General features: G+C 44.3%; 1 protein-coding gene across 1 annotated transcript in view; it reads left to right on the top strand.

Annotated features, from left to right (window-relative positions):
• Positions 1–590: 590 nt before the first annotated feature.
• Positions 591–26184, top strand: part of samd10b (sterile alpha motif domain containing 10b) — a gene marked incomplete at both ends in the record, with an annotated part of 61674 nt that continues 36080 nt past the window's right edge. Inside the window, 2 exons of the mRNA XM_083895019.1 lie at positions 591–648; positions 8028–8212. Of these exons, the coding sequence (XP_083751145.1) occupies positions 591–648; positions 8028–8212 (243 nt within the window). The remainder of the gene's footprint in view (positions 649–8027; positions 8213–26184) is intronic.

Genomic DNA, 26184 nt, shown 5'->3' with positions numbered 1-26184 from the left:
CACCTGCGTCCTGTACAGCAGGCCACTGTATTCCCAGCTTAGCTGCAGCTCGTTTACAAACATCGTAAAGGCTGCTGTCAGCTGGAGGAGCGACCTCAGATGCACTGAAGGGGCGAGACTGCACTGGGAAAGTAGCATCGTCCTCGTCCTCCTCCATTTCATCTAAGTTGAGGATGTCTGAGTTGGCGTCGCCCTCAGCATCCTCCCCCGGCTCTGCGTCGGGGAGCTCCTCGAAGAGTGGCGGCATGTCTGTGTATCCCTCGTCCATCATGTCCGCCCAGCTCATAGTAGCGCGCGCCATGTGGGGGGTTTTAGCCACAGCGGTTTCTCCCGACAGACATGGGTCTTGAGAATTAGCGACCGCCACTCTAAGTCTTCTCTCCAAAATTTTCTCTGGCATATCCGCGCAGTGAGGACATGACTGCGGGTCAGCCAGAGACGCCTGAGCGTGTTTAGCACTCATACATGCAATGCACATGGGATGAGGGTCCCTGCCTGATATGGAAGACCCGCATGACGCGGGACACAGGCGGGATACAGCCTCTTTGACCTTCGCATCCGGCCCTTTGGCGGGGGCCGCGGTCGAGGACATGGCAGCTGGCGACGAGAGAGACGTTAGTCACGCACGGAGATCGTTCACCAAGCACCGTAAAGGCAGCCCGCCGTAACGCGTTAGCTTCACTCCCAGTGACTGTTGAAGATTATCGGCTAAGACACCGTGCACCCGGCAGGTTAGCTGTGACGCTATGCCCTGCTCGGTAATAGCGTTAGCACCCAGAGTTAAAAATCCCGGATAACAAGACACAGCAGAGTTAGCTTGTCGTGACACGTTAGCTCCACTCCCGGTAAACACTCGGCTAACAAACAAATGTCAACCGTACCCCGCTGACTCGCCGCAACACGTTAGTCTGTGGGTAAAATATCTATAATTAGCCGACCCCCGGTAGGCAATACAGGGTGGCCGGCGGAGCAGCTCGCCTTGACACGGACACTACACCAGGATAAAGTGGAAAAACTTCTTGCGAAGTACTTACTCGGTGATATCAGACGTACGCCAGGGACTGCGTTCGGCGACAAGGACCTTAACGGTATGTCCGTGAACGGTTTAGCAGTTCCAAGCTTGCCCCAAAGGCTGAGGGAGCTTCCACAATTGTTTCTTCACGGGAAGAAAGCGAGAATGATTTTGAGGGGCGGGTCGGCTGTGATAGTATGAGGGGGGCGGTACCCAAGCACAGCTCGACCTGTCTGTCACAGACAGACGTGGTGCCATTGGAGCTTCCCTGGTTGGTCATGCCAAGGCGATATCCCATAGTGAAACACCGAACGAAGTTAGAAAAAGAACACAGCAAAAGTCGCTAAAGTTAGCAAACCTGTTGTTTGGTCTTTTTGCTTTTTTCTTTATTTCCCTTTCTTTACCCTGGCTTGGTTCATCCTGTCCTCACTTCTGCGATTATATACATTGTAATGTGTGTAATGTCTAGCATTACAGCGCCACTTACAGGTCTGGCATGTATCTACTACCTGAAATGGTGCAATGTGTACGGGAAACTTTTTAAAAACAACAAAGAGAAAAAGATTGTTTACATTTTTGTTCCGTTTCCGTTCGGATGTGGCCTTAGATTATCCTGTTGAGCGTAAAACTCAAACCACCTCACACCTCTGAATGGTGGAATCATCAGGAATTCACAAGCTCATGTCATGTTGGATCCCTCGCCTTTCCTTTTAGCACCTCTAGCACTAACAGTGCTCTCTCTCACTCTCTCTTTTCCTCTTATGTAAATCTGATGCTCCACATTCCCAAGCTTTTAAAGATACCCTCCATCACCTGGTATCTTATCACTCCTCCTTTGACTAGCTGTAACTCAGATGATACAAATCATGCCGTTCTCTTTTTCTTATCCTGCCTCCGTTCATCTACACCCTCCATCATCAACCCTTTCTCCTCTCTCTTTCTCCCTTCCATCGCGTTATAGGAGGTGATAAAAGTCACTGGCAAGGGCAGTGAGAGATAATACAACAGCAGTGAGCGATAAATAGTGCAGAGATTTGGCAACAGTCCAGAGAGATCAGATACAGGTCGAGACAGACAAGGAAAGGTGACAGATCTGCTCTGGTAACAATGATAATCATCCCCTGATTACAATGATCCATTTTAGGTCAGTGGGTTTTAGCACAGCACTAGATTAGAGATCTTTACACCTGATGACAGTGGCTGGAGATATTATGTTTTCAGGTTGACTGCATGTTCGCCCATCTTATTCTTCTTTATAATGTTCAGTTGAACTTAAATATGAATTTTAGATTATATTTTGGTGGTTAAAATTCAGTTACTTTTCCTTTGTGTAACCACAAACCACAAGAAGACATTCAAAACTCATGGATTTTCTTTGAAAAGTTTTGAAATTAGAAAAACGGTTTTCTAGGCCCCACACGGTTGGTGTAGTGGTTAGCACTCTTGCCTTTGCAGCAAGAAGACCCAGGTTCAAGCCCGGTTGAAGGGCCTTTCTGCGTGGAGTTTGCATGTTCTCCCCGTGTGTGCCTGGGTCTTCTCTGGGTTCTCCAGTTTCCTCCCACAGTCCAAAAACATGCAATATGGGGATCAGGTAAATTGGTCGCTCTAAATTGACCATAGGTGTGAGAGGGAATGGTTGTTTGTCTCTATATGTGGCCCTGTGATGGACTGGTAACCTGTCCAGGGTGTGACCACCGCCCATAGCCCTATGTCAGATGAGATTGACACAGCACCCCTGTGACCCTCCTGTGGAGGATAAAGCAGTAGAAAATGGATGGATGGATGTTTTCCGTGCTTGGGTCCTTTCCTGGTTCTCTCTCTTTCCTCCCACAGTTTAAAAATATGCAGAGGTTAACTGGACTCTATTTCACTCTAAGGGCGCTTTCACACCTATAGTTTGATTGCCTTGGTCCGCACCAGTCAGAAAAATGTTACTTTCACATATGCATAGTTCTAAACGAACCAAAATAGACCGCAAAGACCATCGGTACCGGAACCAGACTAATGCGCCCGATTAACATGGAGGAACAGCTTTGCGTTGCGCTCATGACGCTGATCCTCAAGCATTACATTGTACGTGTAGGTCATTTTCTCCAAACAATTAATTTGGCACATGATTCGCGGCTGTGACTCCAAACAAACTTCATAATTTATTCGACTCGCCAACAGCGTATTGCACCCCACTTCAGGGAGAAGAGAAGTGCCCTCCTCCTGAATGATCATTGCATTATTAGCTGGCGATCTTCTTGCATATCCATCAGGTATTCCATTGGTTCTCAACTCAGCCTAGCCACACATTTTTCATCTTTAATGTGAATATAGAGAGGCGTAGGCTTGTAATGAAGTTGTCATACAAATGGCAAGCTTGCTAAACAGAGCTAATGTAAGCGTCGTGTGGGTGTGATGTCAGGGGAAGGCGACATGTTTGTGTTGTCAGTCCATGGCATGTGATTAAACGGAGTGTTGTTGTGATGCATGCATTTATCAGACCGTGTCGTCCCATTTGGTTTGGTTGCTTTCTCACCAGAGGAACCGTACCAAAGTAGGGTGGATAAAGTGGTCTGAGACCTGACCAGTTGATTTGGTCTGGTATTTTACTTTCTCTGTAATAACAAAATAGTTAAAGTGTAAGTAAATGCCTGAACCACTTTTTTCCAGGTGTAAACTTAGTGAATATGTAAATCTAGTAATGTCATTTGTTGGCCCAGGTGCAAATCTTCACAGTTTAGTGCAAATTATTGAAATGATACACGTTGCGATCGGCTTACTTCTTGGCATTATTTCAAAATTGAGCACTGGGCACAGTTGATTATCCTTTATTGTGTAAATAATGAGTCCAAACTTCTCATTTTCAACATTGACAATATTTATTTAGAATCCCGGTTCTTTCGGTGTGGATTATACTCTGACTATTATTTCCTCGTCTAGTAAAAGTGTGTATACCATGACAGCTTTGACTGCACATCCTGCAGTCTTCCTCAACCCCCCCTGGCAGCAAGAAGGTCTTCCAGTTGGTGCAGTGTTTCGACTGCCTTCATTATCTATTACATATGCTGTAGGATATAATGTTTCGAAATTAGAAAACTTGCCCACAGGACAATAAACAGGGATGAGGGAACATACCAGCTGTCCCACACCTCCAGCCCACTCCACCACAGACGTTATAACGCCAAACCATGTGGCCAGACACCCCACTTTCATTCCAACCTGGATGTAACACAAGGTCATCGGCAGAGATTGAGATTGGGAAGCCACGATGCTGCACTTAAATCAATTTTAAAGTGATGTGGGTAAAACGTTGGGTGGTCTCTGAACCTCTGTCTTTAACAGCTTGTGAAATTAAGTTGTTTCGTGGTCTAATAATGTGTCTCCCCGCCTCATCCTGAGCTCCTTTTACCTCAATACAATTTGATCAGTCCTGTCAGTTGGCATGGACCACAAAGCTAATTTACAGCACCTCTCTCCCCTGGATCTCTTTGTGTCTGTGTTGCCCTTGCTTTTGGGCTTCCTCCGGCCTCCTTTTTGTGAGATTGGCAGCTCTGGCACTTAGCTTCCCACATTTCTTCCTCCTGTCTCCTCCTCCTTCAGTCAGACTGACAGTAATTATATCAGAGTTGGGCCAAGCTTATCCTGATGACCCCCAAAGATGTGGCAGAAAGAGAGAGAGAAGGGGGGAAGAAGAGGGATGCAGTTGTATAAGAAGATACAAATGTGGTAATATATGGATGTAAGGAAAGTGAAGAAACAGACAGAGGAGGTTGGAGAGAAAGTGCTTTATGAAGGAACGGAAGCAGAACAGGTCACGCATTAATGATTCCTGACAGGTCTTTCTTATTTTTTTGGTAGGAATTTTTTTTATTCCTACCATTTTTTTTTCATTCCTCCATCATGGTTGTGTGCACTTTATCAGCTTGTGGTTGCATAAAAAGTGTTTTTTTCTGCACTCATCTGCAACCAGGGGTTTCCCCTCAAGCCTCTGCTGTTGTGCAGCACGTCTCAGTGGTTTCTTGTGCAACTCTAAAATAGGAATAGTCAAGGAGGGCTCAGCCTCCTCTGTCAGCAATGGCTGCTTTTTTCTGTCGTAGAATGCCTCTGTTTTATTTCAGATGTTGCATTTAAGGTCACAAAGGAAACACTGTTTATGAGACGAGCACCATGTTGTGGAAATTTACGGTGAGAAAAGGAATAAAGAGTCTTTTAGTCATAAGTAGTCTTTCTTTTTTTGATAAGCACAAAAGATTGTTTACAATTACAATTGTTTAATAATTACTCCAGAGGAGGAACATAGGCTTGGACATAGGCACAATGATTGGATGCTTCCCATGACAAAAACACAGTCACTCAGTGAAATACATTAACATGGTTGAGTGTAGCTGCTTCTGCAGTGATGAGACAAGAAGGTGGCCTCACTCTCGACATCCGCCCTGAAACCACCTCAGACGAATTCTGACTTGCACTTGCATTAATCGGCAAACATATTATAAAATAGAAAATAAAAAGAACAATAATAACAATGTGGTACAACACCCTATTCATGATCAACCAGAGTATTGCAGATTAGTCTTTTTCTATGTTCTTTTGAAGTGGTCTTTTTTTTAATTTTTAAACAGGAAGATATTCAGTTATATTCTTTTTTTTGAACATTTCTAATTCACTGTATTTATATCCTTTCTCTCCACATAATTAGAGCTTGCAGGTATTTATTTGTCTGTAGCTCAGTCAGCAAACAAAAGTTTCCTGTGTGTTTTTATTAAATACTATATTTAATATAGTACCAACCCAGTTGTATCAGTGTATAATGGCTTTGAAATAATTTAGCAGTGATGGAATTTGTAGAAAATGTAGCGACAGCACTTAGAAATAAGAAATAAGAAACAGTTTAAGGTAGGTGTGTTTGAGAAGAGTAAGAAGGTTCAGTATTGAGACCTAGTTATTATATCTGCGAGAAACGCGCACGGATATTATGGAATCGGTCTCGCGCGTCCGCAGATTTTAGCCGTTAACGCGATAACTGGAAAGGCGTTTGGGATTAAATTTTCTTTCTTTTTTTTATGGGTCACATAGCCCCTGTAGATGATCCCTATTGATTTTGAGCTGTCTACCATTATTATTAATTAGTTAATTAATTAATTAATTAATTAATTAATGATATAAAAACCATATTTTCGCCTGTATATTCCAAAGTACTGCAGGTATTGGCTTCAAATTTTGCATGGGCATCACATACCACCTGAGAATTATCCCTATCTTTGTAGCTTTATTATTAATTAGCAAATTAATTAATTTATTATGCTGAAAACACATTTTTCGGCTTTATCTTCCAGACTGATGGAGATATTGCCTTCAAATTTTGTACAATGATTCATGTAACAACTATCTACAAGTACAATCATTATTACTTTGGCTATGATTGGTAATAGTTACATAATAAGTTAACTGGTTAACTTATTAGTGAACACAGAAAAAATAGATAAGGCATTTTTTCTTTATTATTGAGCTCATTTGGACACATTGAGGATATCATGGGTTTATTTAGCACTTATTCATAATATTTATTACATTATAATATACATTTATTAATTATCATATAAAAAATAGTTAAGCCTCCATTTTTTTATTAATGCATTGAATGGAAAGTTTGAACATATTGTATGCTTTTTCATGAAATTTAATAAACAGTGTATGCTTTTACATGACATTTGGACACTTTGAAGATATGGCAGGTGTGGTTAGCATTTTAATATTCATAATATTTAACAAGGTATAATAGGTTAACTAGTTTTATTAAAAACTAGAGAGACATTTATGAGTTCAGGTATTCTGTGTTCAATATCGTGTTTATATGGATACTTTGAACATGTATAAAGTGTAATCAGCATTATATCATAATATTTAACAGTTATTTTGTTGAATTTATTAATAATTAATTAAAACAGTTAGTGGCAGGTGCGAGTGCGTATACTTTGGGTATATTGGAAAGTTGAGGATTGGACAAGTTCCCGGATATACCCCTTGCTGTCGGCCCTCGACAGCGTAGGCTAGTTTATTCTTTATTTAAATGATATGTGCACAGTATCAGATATAGTAAATTTTGTTTGTGGATGATTCCAATTTATTTTGTTCTAGGTGTGACATAAAGCAGTTAATTGAATCTGTAGGAAAATAGTTAATCAAATTGAAAATGTTGTTTGTCTGCAATAAGTTATCATTAAAGGAAAGTAAAACAAATCAAATTGTATCATTTTTGGAGGCACCAGGACCAATTTTGACATGAAGTTGAATTTTAAGAATGTTGACATTGAAAGAGTTTATGAAACAACGTTTTTGGGAGTCATTTTAGACCAGAAACTTTGTTGGAAACCACACATAGAATGCATTAAAGGTAAATGATCCAAATCTATTGCTATTCTCTAATGCCCTATAGGTCATCCTGTGTCGAAATTTGGGGAAACAAACTTAGATCCTATAACTAAACTTCAGAAAATAGCAATTAGAATAATAAATAAAGTTGGTTATCTGGATTCCACTAATCAGTTCTTTTGTTTTGTGGTGAGTAACACTCTTCCTGTTTGCAAACATTCTTATATTAAGAGAATTAAATTAGCTGAGCAGTCCTTCATTTGCTATTCTTAGGGCAGTCCATGGCCAAGTGGAATGGAAACTTGGCTTGTAACTGGTTTTTGCCAGTTTTAGTCCCCACCAGGTCAAGGGCTGGGTCACCCCTGAGCAAGGTATCCAAACTCCAGTGTGCATTGTTAATTGTACACCAAGCCCAGATAAATTGGTCAGGAAGGGCATCCAGCATACAAATATCTGCCAAATCATCTGCTGTGGAGACCACAGGTAGAACCAAAAAAATGTCACTAATTATGAATGTTTGCTCAGTTACAGTGTGTTTGCAAATGCCTTAAACAACACAAGTGTCCATCATCAGTGCTCATTCTCCTCCCTCTGCTTTTCTCTTTTTGTATTTCCTTCCCTCCTCCCTCCTTCCTTCTCTTGTCTCTCACCTCAGCGGCGTCCAGCTTCAGTTTTTGCCGCGCCTCGCTTGAACACACGTTGTCGGCAGAGGAGTTGAGCTACCAGCTGCCGCACCGCGCCGGAGGCAGCAACCTGACCTGGCACGACGGCCGTGGCCAGCAGACGGCGCACACACGCACCGTCAAACTGCTGCAGCAGCCTGGCACAGAGGGCATCCAGGTACAAACAGTCCAAAATAAAACACCTGCACACAAAGAAGTGCTTTCACTTTCCAATATAGATCACTAAAGTCAGTAGGCTGAAGCAATGAAGGACAGGATGGACCAAAATAGGGTAAGTGGGTCGCCTGTTTTAAAATCTTTCACACTGTTTTGTCTTTCAGAAGAAATTTCTGCCTCAGAGAGTCAATTGGGTATGGGTACAGTATGATTAGACGAGATTCCTGTACATTATGATATACTATAGTTTAGGAGCGAGTTTGATTGAGGTACTAAAGGTAATAGAAGTACTAAATTTACCTTTGTAAAATAAGTTCTAACGGCAACATAAAGCAGTAAATATGTAGAATTTTGTCAAGTTCACTGACAAAAGAAATTTAATGCCAATTTCCAAAATAACACCAACTTCAGTTGGCGGCGCATAAATTAAGAGAGTTCATTCAAACGTCAAAAGTAAATAGGTTGTCTTTATATAACTTGGAACTCAATGCATTTATTCATTTGTTTTATGTTGTAATAATCAATGTTACGTTCACTTTTATAATTATATATATATATTGTTATGGTTGGTGGCGTGGACCCGAAAGCAGACGATGACGACAGGTTATTTCAAACAATCATTTTATTATAATAAGGGGGGTAACACAAAACGACTTCCCAAACGGGGAAGTGATAGTGGATAGTGCGAAGAGTGGAAAAGATTAAAGTCTTTGCAGCGGCTGCGAGGGGAGCTGACTCAGGACGCAGGGAGAGTCCAGCTTGAGGAAGTCTTTAACTCACAACGTGGCTTGGAGATTCCAGGGGAGAAGGAAACCAGAGAAGCCAGGAGAAGACGACCGGCAGGAGACGTGACGACCTGGAGCGGAGACGGAGTGGTGAGTATCTTTTCAAGGTAAGTATAGCGAGCGAGCAATGGCATGACTTTACCCATGAAAGTACGAGAACGATCTGACACCGGTGAGGAGGAACGACTCCGCCTTTAAGCTCCGCTGATTGCTCACCCCGGGCGCAGACGGGACAGGCACGGATGAACTCGGTCGTGTCCTGGATCATGGAGGGCCACCAAAACCGCTGACGGAGGAATTGGAGGGTGCGGTTGTTGCCGGGGTGACAGGTGAGCTTGGAGTTGTGTGCCCACTGTAGGACCTCCGAGCGAGCCGCACCGGGCACGAAGAGTCGATTGGCCGGACCGTTCCCCGGGTCCGGTTCCTACCGTTGGGCCCGCCGAACCCTCTCCTCCACTGGCCAGGAAGCAGCCCCCACGATACAGGAAGGAGACATAATGGGCTCAGGGGATAGAGAAGGTGGATCAGGTGAGAATATTCTAGACAGTGCATCAGGTTTAACGTTCCGGGACCCAGGTCGAAAAGTAAGGGTAAACGAGAATCGCCCCAGAAACAGGGCCCAACGTGCCTGCCTAGAATTTAGGCGTTTAGCGTCTCTTAGCGGAAGTAAATCGTACCTTGAGTTCTTGGAAAGCTGCGTCGGCTTGGCAGGACCAGAGGAAGGGTTGCCGGGGGGAGGTGAGTTGGGTGAGAGGGTTAGCCACCTTGCTATAGTCTCTCACGAAACGACGGTAGAAGTTGGCGAACCCCAGGAATCGTTGTAACTGTTTGCGGTTGGAAGGTGTGGGCCAGTCCCTCACCGCGCTGATCTTGGCTGGGTCCGGTGATAATTTTCCTCGGTCGACTATGAACCCCAGGAAGGGCACCGAGGAAGCGTGGAAGGTGCATTTTTTCGCTTTGGCATAGAGTTTGTTCTCCAGCAGTCTCTGCAGCACCATGCGGACATGCTGGACGTGTTCCTCCTCGGATTCGGAAAATATGAGAATATCGTCCAAATACACGAAGAGGAATTTGTCCAGCATGTCACGCAGAACGTCATTAACTAGGTGCTGAAAGACTGCTGGAGCATTAGTTAGACCAAAGGGCATGACCATATACTCAAAATGTCCGACAGGGGTGTTGAAGGCCGTCTTCCATTCGTCCCCCTCCTTTATACGAACCAAGTGATATGCGTTGCGTAGGTCGAGTTTGGTGAAGATTCTAGCCTTACAAATCGGGCTGAATGCGGCGTCCATGAGTGGTAGGGCAAACTTGTTATGTACGGTGATCTCGTTGAGACCCCGTTAGTCAATGCAAGGCCGCAGGGAGCCGTCCTTCTTCTCATCGAAGTAAAACCCCGCCCTGACAGGGGATAAAGAGGGGCGGATGAGACCAGCGGCCAGAGACTGGTTAATGTACTCCTCCATGCAGGTACGTTCGGTCTGGGAAAGATTGTAGAGGCGTCGAGATGGTAGTGTAGCCCCCGGAAGGAGGTCGATGCCACAATCATAGGGACGATGAGGAGGAAGGGAGAGAGCCAAGTCTTTAGAGAAGACCTCTCCGAGGTCGTGGTAGGTGGCAGGAACTGAGGAGAGATCCGGCGGCTGGGGACTCGGGACAGGAACCATCGACGGAGCCGGCAGGGCGGAACGGAGACAGCGAGAATGGCAAGGGACGCTCCAACTGGATAGCTGCCCAGACGACCAGTCGAACCGCGGGTTGTGGAGCGACAACCAAGGCAGGCCCAGCACGACCGGAGACGATGAAGACGGGATCAGGAAGAGTTGGATCAGTTCGTGGTGATTCCCAGATAACACCAAGGCGATGGGTTGGGTTCGGTGGGTAACTGTGGCCAGGATTCTGCCGTCGAGGTTGTGGATCTCTTTGGGTGTCTCGAGTGGTGTCGTCGGTATCCCGGCCTGGAGTCCAGTCTCTTGGTCGATGAAGGAGTCGTCGGCGCCGTAGTCCACCAGGCAGGAAAGTGGAAGGGACTGCTGGTCCCACCGGAGTTGCCCAGGGAGGATCACACGCTTCTGGGAGGCACAGGAAACGGCACCGCCCGCCAACACTCCTGCGTGCGTTGGCGGGCTTAGTCTTTTGGGCGAACTGGGCAGGTGGCACGGAGGTGGCCCAGTTCGCCGCAGTAGAGACAGGCTCCGCTCCGAACTCTCACCGTCCGTTCTGCGGAGGTGAGTCGAGTGCGCCCCAGCTGCATAGGTTCAGGTGAACCAGGAGAAGTAGGAAGAGAAGGGTGAAGAGAAGGAACCGGATTAGCGGGGCGTGAGTGGTTAGTGGGGCGACGGGCATGAGCTGCTCTTTCGCGGTCTCGTTCCTGAATGCGGTTATCTAAGAGAATACAAAGCTCAATCAGGGAATCGAGATCGTAGGCGTTATTTCGTGTCGCTAACTCATCCCGTATCTCCCTCCTTAGATTGCGTTCACATTCCAGGTACTTTGTGCCGCGTGAATACGAAATTGAATGGAGAAGTCAGCCACCGATGAACGGCCCTGTTCGGTGTTAATTAGTTTAGTGGAGATATCTGATTAAGATTAAGATTAAGAACCCTTTAAGTCCCGCAAGGGGAAATTTAATTCTGCAGTGAGTTAGTGAACACACACAGCACACAGTGAAGTGGAGAACATGCTAACCCAGCGCAGTGAGCTGCCATGCCAGTGAGCGGCGCTCGGGGAGCCTTAGGTTAGGTAGCTCAACAGCACTTCAGCTGCGGACTGGTCGGGGATTGAACGAAAGCAGACGATGACGACAGGTTATTTCAAACAGTAATTTTATTATAATAAGGGGGGTAACACAAAACGACTTCCCAAACGGGGAAGTGATAGTGGATAGTGCGAAGAGTGGAAAAGATTAAAGTCTTTGCAGCGGCTGCGAGGGGAGCTGACTCAGGACGCAGGGAGAGTCCAGCTTGAGGAAGTCTTTAACTCACAACGTGGCTTGGAGATTCCAAGGGAGAAGGAAACCAGACAAGCCAGGAGAAGACGACCGGCAGGAGACGTGACGACCTGGAGCGGAGACGGAGTGGTGAGTATCTTTTCAAGGTAAGTATAGCGAGCGAGCAATGGCATGACTTTACCCATGAAAGTACGAGAACGATCTGACACCGGTGAGGAGGAACGACTCCACCTTTAAGCTCCGCTGATTGCTCATTCGGAGCAGGTGAGGCGGAGCTGCGCAGGTGTAGACGATCACCGGTGTCTGGCAGTAGATCAGTCACGCCTCCTGCAGAGTCAGAGTGGGAAGGAGAGCAGCAGCCACAACAATACAACAATAATAATAAAATTGAGAGGAAGGTGCAGGTGAGATCGTGACATATATATAATTTTGTGAAGTAAAAAAAACCCAAAGTATTTACCTTGAGGGCAACTTTGCTGTAATTTAAATTAGGTGTCCAGTTTGTAGTCGGACTGCACACAGTCATGATAGGGCCCTCGCTTCCCCATGGAAGTCAGGGAGTACAGCAGTTCCCTGACCTCACTTTTGAATCCGCAAAACCTTTTGACAACTTTTCGCCTTTGATGTGAAAAGTTGTAGTTTTTTTGTAGTCGGACTGCACACAGTCATGATAGCGCCCTCGCTTCCCCATGGAAGTCAGGGAGTACAGCAGTTCTCCCTGAAAAGTTGAAAAAAACCTTTTCCAACTTTTCGCTCATTTTGGTGCAAATCGCCAAAATGGACGCCAAGATTCCAAAATGTCGTCTTCCTGTTGAATTTAGGCCATGGTTACATTCAACTTTTTTGTTCGTCTTGGTCTATAATATGTTCCCACTAAGTTTCAGGAAATTCGGAGGAACTAAATCTATGCCGAAGTTACAGGGCACTTCCTGTTTCGTGGCGTTGAAATTCACCCAAACGTAGAGGGTTGCCGTCGCTGCGCCATTTTGAGTCCACAAAACCTTCCAACAGCTTTTCACCTTTGATGTGTCTAGTACAAATTGGACTCGGATAAGTTCGCTCATTTGCAGAGGGTGCAAATTGCCAAAATCCAAAATGGCCGACTTCCTGTTGAGTTGAGGCCATGGTTATGTTCTGCTTTTTTGTTTGTCTTGGTCTATAACATCTTCCCACCAAGTTTTGTAAAATTCGGTGGAACTTAATTTTGCTTCTGTTTTCAGCTCAGGGCGCCCTTGAGCAATGCACAGGCCCACGAACTATGCGACTATGACCTGACATCCATGCAAAGTTTTTTATGTACGTTAACCCTCAAAAATGACCAGGAAGCCATGGATATAATAATAATCTGAAGGATAACAATCGTTTCGGCCTCTGGCATTCTTAGCTCTGGCCCTAATTAACTGGTAGCTGTTTGTTTTCAAAGCCAATGTCTCTGTACATAGACACTGTGGCAGATAATCTGAGCGACAAGAGAGTGTTCTGTCTCTCACTGCCTAATCTCAGTGGAAACAGGAAGTCTTGTTTTTTTTATCTTGTATGTGATGTTGACTGGTCCCTTAATGTCCCCATGGAGAAAATGGTTATGTAACAGAGGAGTGGTGGGCGAATGGTTAGTCCAAGATATCACACAATGCAGAGAACATCCTGTTACGGTCTCCAAACAATTAAATAAATAAATCAGTGGCTCAACTTGGAGACCTCAACATAAAAGAAGGACACCAGAAAATGGAACATTTTAACATGTTTATTCACAAACTTTTCCCACAGGGAAATAAACATATTTTACGAAAACTATAAATACTTTACCAAATAAAGAATCGTCAAACCAAAAGGACCTGGAGATGCCAGCCAAACTCAGCAAAATGGAGGGGGGACCAGGCCACCCCCTATAGGGACGTCGAAGCTGGTTCCCTCTCCCTCCCTAACAAAACAAAATTATGAACTAAAGCTAAGCGAAAAGTAAGACTACCGGCCATCTCCAAGCCAAAGGAAAATAACAACTAAATTAAATATTACTAAACAGAAAAGTATTTAACAAATCATACTGTGGGACTAAGGTGTTGCTGGGTCTGAGCCTCGTGAGAAACTGAGCTGCTGGCTTATATAGCAGGCTGGTAACTGGGTGGCAACGATTGTGGATCTGCTGCAGGTGTGACAGCCTGAGTGAACCAGCCTGATGAGGAGAGAAAGAACATGCAACAATTAAAGGACTGTCTGAGTGAGTGAGTGAGTGAGTGAGTCATGGCCACACGCAACACCCCCACCCTATGATGGCGAATACCGGGAGTGCAACGTGAGGTCATTCACTCGTCAGAAAAGGAGCGTGACAATGTGTCGGCCAGGACATTATCCTTGCCACGGACATGCCTGACGTCCACGTTGAAATACTGCAAAAATATTGACCACCTCATTAATCTTCGGTTTGTGTTCCGCATCTGGTTCAGAAAAACAAGAGGGTTATGATCAGTATATATCAGCGTGGGTTCATTAGAAGAGCCTACATAAACCTCGAAATGCTTCAGTGCCAAAATAAGCGCAAGCGCTTCTTTCTCAACTGTGGAATACACACGTTGATGCCGATTGAATTTTTTCGAGTAATACGAGACCGGATGCTCAATCCCATCATCCCCATCCTGAAGTAGGACCGCACCCGCCCCCGCATCACTTGCATCTACAGCGAGTTTGAATGGCCGATCGAACGCAGGTGCAGCAAGAACTGGAGCATTAGTTAACAACGCTTTTATGCCATCAAAAGAATGCTGACAGCTCGGAGACCATTTGTAAGATACTTTTGGGCTCAACAGGTCGGTTAATGGGGCTGCGACGGTAGAAAAGTTCTTACAAAAACTTCTATAGTATCCTGCCATTCCTAAATACCGCATTAGACCACGGCGAGTGACAGGAGGAGGAAACGAGAGGATTGCTTCTACTTTAGAATGGACAGGTTTAACTTGACCCCGACCCACAATTTTTCCGAGGTATGTCACTGTAGCCTGCCCAAATTCACACTTAGCAAGATTCAGAGTGAGATTGGCCTCACTCAATCTGCCAAACACTGTACGAAGCTGTTGAATGTGTTCCTCCCATGTTTTGGAGTAAACAACAATGTCATCCAAATAAGCCTCGCAGCCCGATAAACCAGACAAAACCATGTTGACCAAACGCTGGAATGTTGCTGGAGCGTTTCGGACTCCAAATGGCATTACGGTGTATTCTAGAAAAGCGTCAGGAGTCACAAAGGCAGATATAGCTTGAGCCCTAGGTGTTAAAGGCACCTGCCAATAGCCTTTTAGTAGGTCGAGTTTTGTGACATAATTGGCACAGCCAACATTATCAACACAATCATCGATCCTAGGCAAAGGATAACAGTCAGGTTTTGTGACCCCATTCACTTTACGATAGTCGGTACAAAACCGATCTGAGCCGTCAGATTTTGTAGCCAAAAGACAGGGTGAACTCCAAGCACTTGTGCTAGGCACAGCTATGCCGTTTTCCAACATGTAGTTCACCTGTTTTTGGAGACGAAGCCTTTTTTCAGGATTAACGCGATAGGCGTGTTGTTTGATTGGCGCAGAATTATCGACATCAATGTCATGCTGCAACACATGCGTGCGAGTCGGCACATCTGAAAAGAGAGTTAAATTAGAGCCAATTAAACCGATCACATCCTCACACTGAGACTGAACCAAATTCGGAAAACAATCATGAAGATCAGAGAGCATTTCTGAGTTTTTTAGTCGCCCATGAATTACATCACTGGATATACCTACAATATCATCTTGGTCATCCTGAGATTCAAGAGAAGGAACACTGGCGTTGCTAGACAATGCCAGAGTTACCTTGTCACCATCAGCAATTCCTACGCTGGCCAGCCCTGGTGCAACATTGACCTCTGAACCATCAGAAGGGATGGAAACAGACTTAAACTCCCTGTCAAAATAAGGCTTCAACATATTAATATGACATAGCCTACTACGCCGCTGACGTTCAGGGGTGTCAATGATGTAGTCTCGATCGCCCACCTTCTTTTTGACTTGGTAAGGGCCGCTATAACGCGCCTGCAGAGAAGAGCCAGGAATAGGCAATAAAACCAGCACTTTATCGCCAGGACTAAAACTCCTGCTTTTTGCATCCTTGTCAAACCATCTCTTCATTTTGCCCTGTGCAACGGTCATATTTTGCTTTGCCAATTCACAAGCACGTTGAAGTTTGAAACGAAACTTTGACACATAGTCGAGCAGATTTTGTGGTTTGCTTTCACCCAACCACTTCTCCTGCAAGAGTTTAAGGGGCCCTCTCACAGTGTGTGCAAACACCAGCTCTGCGGGACTAAAGCCGAGGGATTCTTGTACCACCTCGCGAGCGGCAAAGAGAAGGAGATGGACACCCTCGTCCCAGTCCCTGTCAAACTCAAGGCAGTAAGTGCGCAACATAGACTTTAATGTCCTATGAAAACGCTCGATGGCTCCCTGACTCTCTGGGTGATAAGCGCTCGAACACAAATGAGTGATGTTAAGCTCTTTCATAACTTGAGCAAAAACACGTGACATAAAATTACTTCCCTGGTCGGATTGGACAATTTTGGGAAGGCCGAACACAGAGAAGAACTTGACCAAGGCTTTAACAACAGCTGGAGCTGTAATAGAACGCAAAGGAATGGCCTCGGGAAAGCGAGTTGCTGTACACATTATAGTTAACAAGTACTTGTTACCACTCTTGGTGCGATGGAAAGGCCCAACACAGTCAATTTGCACACGCTCGAACGGCTCACCAATAACAGGGATTGGATAAAGTGGATATGGAGAGATGGCTTGAGTTTTAGCAATCTGGCAAACATGACAAGTTTTACAATGGTGACGCACGTCCCCTTTTAGCCCCGGCCAGAAAAAGTACCGCAAGATACGATCAAAAGTCAAGAGTGAGTGAGTGAGTGAGTGAGTCATGGCCACACGCAACACATCCATACATCCATTTTCTACTGCATTATCCTCCACATGAGGGTTGCGGGGATTCTGTGCAGTGTTTGAATTGTGTGGGAGCCAATGGGAGCTGAGCTCCCATAAAAAAAGGTTGGGCTCCCATGAAGGTAATCAAACAACTGTGGGGGTTGTTATAATATAACTAAAAACAAATGGCGTAGGTTTGTGTATGGACTGACGGGACACGTCCCCGCCAGTATTTGGAGAAAGCCAAATTGTTCCCACCAATATTAGAGACAGGAAAATGTGCGCAAATTCTGTGAGCGAGCGGATTTCATTGAACGTGTCACATCCGAGCAGAAAACGGTGGGAGTCAGACAAGACGAGAGGAGAGAGTCTTTAGGACCATACCTAAAGCACACAGGCAAATCTCTTTTGCCTTTCCCTTTCTCTCTGGCCTGCACTGCAAAATCCAAGACTTCACAAGACCTCCTGATTCTGAGGAATATGAGTCAGCAGACGTGATTTTGTTTTCTGCTAAAAGACGGTAGGTGGAATGGAGACTGCCCCCAATCTCACTCTCTCCCTGTTATATTAGTGTAAAAATTCTGCTTTAATTCTAAAACAATGCACTCCATTCCACATCTTTGTGACCCATGTAAACGTTACATATGAAAGTCATTTCAGCTCTGACTGGTCGGTGAGGAGCGTAGAGAAAGCATAATTTACTTCGACACAATGTTCAAAATATAATCCCATTTGTGAAACACCAGTACGAGAGTCGAAACAAAGAGAGAGAGAGGGGAAAAAAATCTATTTTAAGGCCATCTGCCTGTATCTGACCTACAATAAAACTGACTTTTTGGCTCCTCCTCCTTCGTATTAGAGCAGCGAGCCCCAGCAGAGGTCAGTTGTTCAGAGTTTGCCGCCGTGGGCCTGCAACGTGTATATACTAAAACATATGCAGCGCATTTCAATAATTCATAAAAGAGTGCCCCCTCAGCTATAACCCCTATAAAGGGCTTAAAAAAAGACGAGTGGGAAGCTGTTTCCATGTGCTATCACAGAGAGACTGGATAATTAAACCTCCTCCATACCATAAGAAGGAATTCACTCTTCATTTCCTTGTGGCAACAAGCCTCTTTATGTATTATTCAACAAATGGGAAAGCAGTCCAGCTCCCTCTGATGCGTGTTTGTGCATGTGTGTGTACTTGTATTTGTGCTCTAAAACACATTTTAGAGCATAGAGGTAGGAGCGCAGCTACTTCCACAGACGTTTCCCACAGCAGCGGACGGGGCGGAAACAGATGTGGTGCAGGTCAACGTAGTGCTGTCCGTGGTGCTGGATCCTCAAATGAGGATCAGCACCGTGATAAACATGGAAATGTTCTTCAGCAGAATAATTGAATTCAGTTGATTGTTATATAATTATGATGATATATAAAGTAAACTGTATGGGTCTTGGTTTGGCAGCTGAATAGCGCATGAGTGGACTCTCGTCCAAAAAATATTTCCTGAACTAGTCCTATTTTCCAGCATTGCCGATATAGTAGATGATTATAAATGAATACCACATCATCAATCTTGAAAGGGTTGGTCAAGGTGGTTGAATTTGAAGCATAAGCAGAGCTTAGACAATACTCATCTCTCCAACTCTCGATACTGCCACCATTTTTATTTATTTTTTTCAGGACAGTGTGCACATACAATAATCATTGTGTGTGTGTGTGCGTGCGTGTGTGCGTGCTTCTGTGTGTGTGTGTGTGTGTGTGAGAGAGTTCTCTCAGGGGTTATGAGGAGATAATTCTTCATTAAACTGGTTGTGAGCACATCAGCTGTAATGAGGGAGTCAATTAAGTGAAATACAGTGCATACACACATACACACACTATACTGTGAACATATAAGGAGAATCTTCATTGTCGGTTTATTATTGTTGGAATAAAAAAAAACACCCTCAGTCCAAGTTCTGTTCCATTTCTCAAGTACGTGAGTACGTCAAGTTCTTCTTCTTCTTTTTTGGAGTTGACAGACTGGACGCAGCTTTCGCGTTATTCTGCCCCCTACAGTCTGAAGACGTATCTGCGTTTAAGGGGTGTCCCATTTCTAAGTGACAAAATAAGATAAGGGTTGAGCTTGAGGGTTAAGATAGGAATTGGAATTGGCCCTTGGGAAAGCCATGTATCCCAGAATGCATCTTGGCGAACACAGCAGCAGAGAAAACAAATATAATCCTGAAATAAATATTTTTCTGTGTCCCGGAATGCAGTTTTAATATCATTTGAGGCTAGAAATTAGTCATTTAGAATACAAACGTACAAACATAACACGTGTATTAAGATATAACGCATTTATAGTTTGGCAGTGACGTTGTCGGAGGTGATCAGCTCAGTGAGCAGAGTTACCTCGGCCTGTCCTGATGGAATGATCCGCTGGCTCAGATGGCTCGTCATTAGATATTTGGCATCATATGTATATATATGTATGTATGTATGTATATATGTATGTATGTGTATATTATACACGTATTATATATATATATATATATATATATACTTATATATATATATATATGTGTGTGTATATATATATATATATGTAATATATAAATTGCTTGTAGGAAGACTGATGGGACCCGACCTCCATGCTAAATTTCAATAATTTCAAGAAATGTTTTCAAGAAAAAAACGTTTGTACTCAGGCCCTAAAAACTGTGCCTTGTCGAGATGGGATTTACAGCTCTTTGAAGGGAGCCGGATCTGCTTTGACAGTGAGATTTACGCTTTTTATATAATATGTGTGTGCAAATAAAGCTACCTTGACCTTGATGTTATTCACGCAGCACCAAAAAAAAAGCAGACAGATGCATACAGAGGAATGAAGGCAGTGTGATGGAGAACTTAAGGCCACATTATACTTCTTCGACTGCGTAATGCGTTATCCGACTGCATCACCACGCCGTCATACTTCTCCGTCATGGTGACGGATACGCACTGCAATTTCCCACCCGATCAGTAGGGGTCGCTGCGCAAGGTTGTTGTGCTTTTGGCTTACAGTGAGCAATGGCGTCCGAGAGAGAAAGAGAAAGAAAGAGTGTTGTTGTTGAAACAGTGGCCGTTTCTCACTTTTCTGTGTCACGGAACGCAGTTTTAAGATAATTTGAGGAGAGAAATTGGCCATTTAGAGTCTGAACATGTGCTGTGTGTATTAAGATATGACGTATTTATAGTTTGGCAGCGACGTTGTCGGTGGTGAACAGCTCCGCCTCTGTGGACGCTCAGTGCGCACTGTGAGCCGGCACAGAGCAGCTTCGCTCGGCCTGTCCTGAGGACCAATCGAAAAAATATTTTGTGCAGTCGGAGACGACGCAGAGGCTCCCTGACAGGCTCTGGTCGACGCAGAGGGCTCTGCGTAACCTACGGTCGATATATGTGGTTTGTTCGTGAACATCACATACTCTAGCCTGCAGTCCCGATTTGTTCGTCTCATTTCTACAGCTTTGTTTGTTTCTAGTTTCAATGTCTATGGCAAAGTTTGTGTTCAGGTTTTAGCTCCTGACTTTGGATTACTGGCTCCTCTGTGTTTGTACGTTCTTCCTAAGGGACTGTCATGAGTGAAGTGAATACGATACACTTTTTTCTTGTTTCGCCGTTTTGTTTCCCCATAGTTGCCCTGGCTTCAGGCGTCAGTAGACAGAAAAAAATCCCTTTTAACAGAAGAAAAAATATCTGACAACCAGACTCAAAGTGTTTATATAAAACTTTCAAATGACAGAAAAAGATATATTGTGAAAGTTCATTATGTCTTCTGATTCTGTATCTTCTTCCTAGGAATAGAGGATAATAGTTAGGAATAGAGGTTATGTACTCATTTGTGTGACTTCACTCCTGTAGGTGGACCTGTATCCAGACTTGGTACATCGTCTGTGCCCTCCATTTTGCATTTGATTGGACAGCCACAGGGGTGAAAGGAGGGGTTTGTGGGTGGCTCTCTTTTTGCTGTCAGACAACACAGCTTGTGGGTGAACCTTTAGATGGGGGCCTGGGAATAGACGGAATAACAGCAGCCACTGTGCCTTCACTTTGCGGATCAAAAAAAACTTGCCTGTTACAGTGAGCAAATCTTAGTAATTTGCTCTGTGCTCGATGGGCAAATGAGAAAGAGCAGTGTGTGATTATTTTTCCCTCCTCATTAGAGGTGAAAAAATACAAAGTGACTGACCTCAGCTGACACTGATGCAGCGCAGAGCAGTGAAGTTAGGACAGAACATACAACTGACCACAACTTTTTAAAAGGTGCAGTGTTTAAGGTTATTTTTTTACACCAATTCACTTCATACATGGTATACATGAAATTACTTTACTGTTCATTGGCCAGTTTATCTGCTGTTTTGAATCATAAAACTGTTACATTCATTTGTGGTAACCGGACTGGTGTAGTGGTTAGCTCTCTTGCCTTTGCAGCAGGAAGACCCGGGTTTCCAGCCTTCTCCGGCTTCCTCCCACAGTCTAAAAACATGCAATATGGGGATTAGGTAAATTGGACACTAAATTGACCGTGAATGTGAGAGTGAATGGTTGTTTGTCTCTATGTGCGTCCCTGCGATGGACTGGCGAACTGTCCAGGGTGTACCTCACCTATTACCCTATGTCAGCTGAGATTGGCACAGCGCCCCCCGCGATCCTCCTGTGAAGAATAAAGTGGTAGAAAATGGATGGATGGATTATAACAAGCCAACCATCATGGGCTGACGGTGTATAGGGACAATTTGGGTGACACCCTACCAACTAGGAGGTGAAAGATATTTTTTTTACCTAACCAATTCCAAAGATCCTTAGTACTAATATTCCTTTCAGTCTCTGCCAGCAAAAGTAATTATTATTATTGGGCGCCCTAAGCGAAGCTCAGTGTTGTTGATGTTTGTATAGCTCAGGGTTTAACTGCAGTTTTAAACTTCACGCAAATCGGACAATCGGACTGTTTTGTTTAAGAAAGTATTGTAAGATGCATTTAGCAACACATCTTAATATCCAATTCTGCACTTTCCTTTACACTTAATGAATAATTTGACTGCACTATCTTGTCATATGTTTGTATGTATCTGGTAGAGGTTGTGAAAGCTCTTGATCCTCTTGATGCTTTAGTCAGTATTAAATACTTAATATGCTGCCCCTGTCTTTATATGGTTGCTTGACACATCTTTACATCATACAACATTAGATTCATGTAAATATTTTTTGTTTATGAAGTTGCCATCTAGTTGACACAAGACGGGTCACCTTAATCATTATTAGTACCAAAAGGTATTATCACTAATGGAAAAGCAAAAACCATTAAAAAAAAATTGAGTTTGCATGACTTAAGTTAATCACTTAAGTGATTTATTGTCAAGTTTTTTAGACCATAAAATGAAGATGCATCATGACAAAAATTGTTAATTAAAAATGTAAAAATTAATTCATGTTTGTTTGATATGTATGAAAAGGATAAAAATAAATAATAATTAATTATACAATTTTTATAGCTTCATTTTCTATGAACATATTTTTGTGCTCAAGGGACATTGCTGGTTAGTCAAAAATTTGGCAGGTTTTCCGGGCATATACTGCCTAATAGAGCAGCGTCCCTTGAAGCTGACCAACACAAACTTATCTGGGGTATTTTTTTTAAATGTCTGACTCATATAGGCAGAGTGAGGTTTTCTGATGTATGGCCTCGGTGGCCAGTGGCTTATGTTTGTGTGGTGATGATGAGTGTTCTACAGAAGTCCTTTACTCTGTCACTCCATCTTCATCCAACCGCTCAGACATGTGTTGCTCTGTCTGAGACACGTTTGACTGACTCCTACTAAAGAGATAGCATTATGACCTGTTTGCATGACATTTCCACATTCAAGAGTTCTGAGGACAAGTAAATGAACATGTATGTATCTAACAGGGACTGACAGTTCACACACCCCATTGAACTACATAGTCATCAAAAATCTTGCACATCCACACTGTAAGAATTACGGTGACACAAACAAAGTCGTCTGCGAGCTAAATGATGCAATAGAAACTGCACGGTTCAGTGTGACTAAGCAGAGATGATGAAATGAAGAAGAGGTGTGTAAAAGATGTGAAGGATAACACGTCAGTGTACGTCTTTGGGACAGGACGTATGGATCGGAGACGTGAAGATCAGGGCAGAGAAAGAAACAGATAGAGCAGATGTGGAGATAGAGAGGCGGAGTTGTGAGGTGAGACAGCAGAGCTTGCATGGACGATGGAGAGGACTGGGTTTTTTTCTGTTATCCTGTGGAGAGGTGAAGTGACTGCAAGTGGAGATGCAGAACTGAGTGGGAAAAGCAGGTGTGAGCTAATGACATCCCATTCAAATATGCCTGCACACACACACACTCACACACACGTTTGAACAGCATTCTTTGTGAGGACATTCATGGATATAATATATAACGATATATCCTAGCCCCTTACAATTATCTTAACTATCACAAATGATTCCTGTAGATTTGACTCCATCCACATTTACATTACATGTCATTTAGCAGACACTTTTATCCAAAGCGACTTACGATTGAGTACAACCAGCCAGGGGTGGAGTTGAACTTGTGTCCATGATGTCTCTGCACACAGGAGTACCAGTCTTAACCACTGAGCTACTTCCACCCACAGTCCAAACAAAGTGTTATCCCCTAACCTTAACCTACATCTATAATTCAAATCCTAAACCAATTCCGAAAATTCAGAAATTAGGCTCTGTCTCATGAGGACTATAGGTTTTGCTCTACATGAGGATTATTGGTCCTGACAAAGGTCCTATAAAAATAACAGATACAAGTACACACACACACACACTGACAAAGCATCACTGTTGAATCTCAGGCAGGGTCTGGATACAGACTCAGGCATCGGATGAGATGTATAGTAGTCACTCTGTAGGCTCTGATCACCGTGTGGTCGCTACAAGGCTGCGCCTGAGCTTGAGGGTCCCTAAGAGCGCCCCAAGGACCCGGCCCAACTGAGAGGCCTTTGCAGGAAGCCCTGAACTCCAGGCCAACTACACAGCGGAGGTGAGAGCACGCCTACATCTGCTAGGCGAGGAGGGGGAGCCAAAACCTACCAGCGGTTCCTCTTTGCTAATGAAGAGGCGACCAGGATATGGGTACCAACAAAGAGGAGACTCAGAGCCTCACCTACATCTGGACACCCAGAAGTTGTCCGAACACGGGCACAGGTGACAGAGGCACGCAGGAACCACGAGAGAGAGGGGACCGCAGAGAGTCGGGAGGAGCTGAACAGCGCCAAACAACAGCTGTTCAACACCTACCACAGGATCAAAGGGGACCCACACCTGAGGGACAACCAAAATGGTTTCAGAAAGGGAAGGACCACTGTAGGCCAGATCCTGGCCTTAAGGAGAATCATTGAGGAGGTGAAGAAAAACAACTTGACAGCAGTGCTGTGTTTCATTGACTTCAAAAAGGCATTTGATTCAATAGACAGAGGCATGATGCTGGCATAGAGGCCACGTACAAGCACACAAGAGCCAAGGTGGTAACCCCAGATGGCATCAGCGAGGAGTTCAGAATCCTGGCAGGGGTGCAGCAGGGAGACACTCTTTCCCCCTTCCTCTTTATCATAGCTCTTGACTATGCACTCAGGAAAGCCATCAATGGGCGGGAGCAGGAACTTGGCTTCACAATCGCACCTGCGTGGAGCAGGCACAGGAACATCTGAACAGAGTGGAGATGGAAGGTGCTAAGGTTGGCCTCCGACTAAACGCGAAGAAGACAGAGGTAATCACCTATAACATCCACATGGACCATCAGCCGATTACAACATCAGATGGCAACGCTCTGCGAGAGGTCAATGACTTCAAATACTTGGGTTCCTGGGCGAGCTCCACAGAACAGGACCTTAAGATCAGGAAGGCACTAGCGTGGAGAGCCCTGAACAGAATGTCAAGAGGCCATTACTCACAGAAGGACGACAACACACTTTGTTGTTGTTGTTCTCCTCTGTGTCCTCTGTCAAACATCTTTCTTTGTCTTCTTTGTAGATCTTCCAGTTTAGAACATGCTGTGTTGTAGGTGTTTGACCTTATCACAGACATGTGGGTAACTGAATGAACTGAAATTTAAGGGGATATTGGTCAAATATAATGATCAACAGCGACTTCTAAAACAGTTAATGCAATCCCAACATAAAACCCTTTACGGCGCTAAAGGTCCAGGAAATGCAGAACAAATGACAAGCGCTTCAAATTACAATGTGAGGACACTCCATGTCAGGCCACACGGTTGGTGTAGTGGTTAATATGGTGGCCCTGAGTGCAAAACACAAACCACAAACGCAAAAAAAACCCACAAATATAAATCACAAATACAAACGCACAAGCAGAAAACACAAAAACATTAACTCAAAACAGAAAAGGCAGGTATCCGCGATTGACCATGGTTGTCACTCATTGGACGGACGCACAGTCCGTGTTTTGAACAGGAAGGAAAGTCACCAGCTGCCTATCCACCCTGCTATCATGGATGTCTGCTATCCACCAAAAGGGGTTATGTTATACATCCATAAGTGTATTCTTGGTGAATGTTATTTTGCATAACGTGTTGTAGTACTTCCAGTTCAGGGTCACTTAGGGCTGGGCGATATATCGATATTTACGATATAACGATATATTTTTTAAATGCGATATGGAATTAGACCCTATCGCGTATATCGATATAGTTCAAATTAGCGCTGTGATCCTTGCTCCAGACAAGTTGCTGACCGGAGCTCTCTGCACTGCTCCTCTTGCCCAGCCCCTCTTTCATGCACAGAGAGGGAAGGGCCAGGTACAGACACTCCGCTTCACATGGAGAAAGCAGCAACGTCTGCGGAGCGTGCGGAGGAGAGCGTCTGGGTTAGTTAAAGAAAAAGCAGTGGCTCAATCATTTCTAGATGGTTTGGATACAAATCATCAGATGAGCAACAAAACCACGCTATAACAAACGTGCTTATGGCACTCCCTACATAAATTTTATGTAGGGAGTGCCATAAGCACGTTGCAGAGTGTGTGAAACTGCGCGCTGCAGAAGCCACAGGCGCAAGCCGTCCACGACCCGACAAAACTCCAGACAAGTGGCGTGCAATAACAAAAGTGGTGTCCTTTCACATGGCCAAAGAAACGTTAATGAAAAGCTAATGAAAACGATGGACCCGAGATATGCGCTTCCCAGTCGCACCTATTGTGCACGAGAAGCACTGCCGCAAATGTGACGTCAGACAGTCTTGCAAACCGGCTTGCTAACGTCACCCATTTAGCGT

Source organism: Microchirus variegatus, assembly GCF_963457635.1.
Source record: "Microchirus variegatus genome assembly, chromosome: 9".
NCBI classification, from domain to species: Eukaryota; Metazoa; Chordata; class Actinopteri; order Pleuronectiformes; family Soleidae; genus Microchirus; species Microchirus variegatus.
This window is presented reverse-complemented; position numbering and strand designations above follow the sequence as displayed.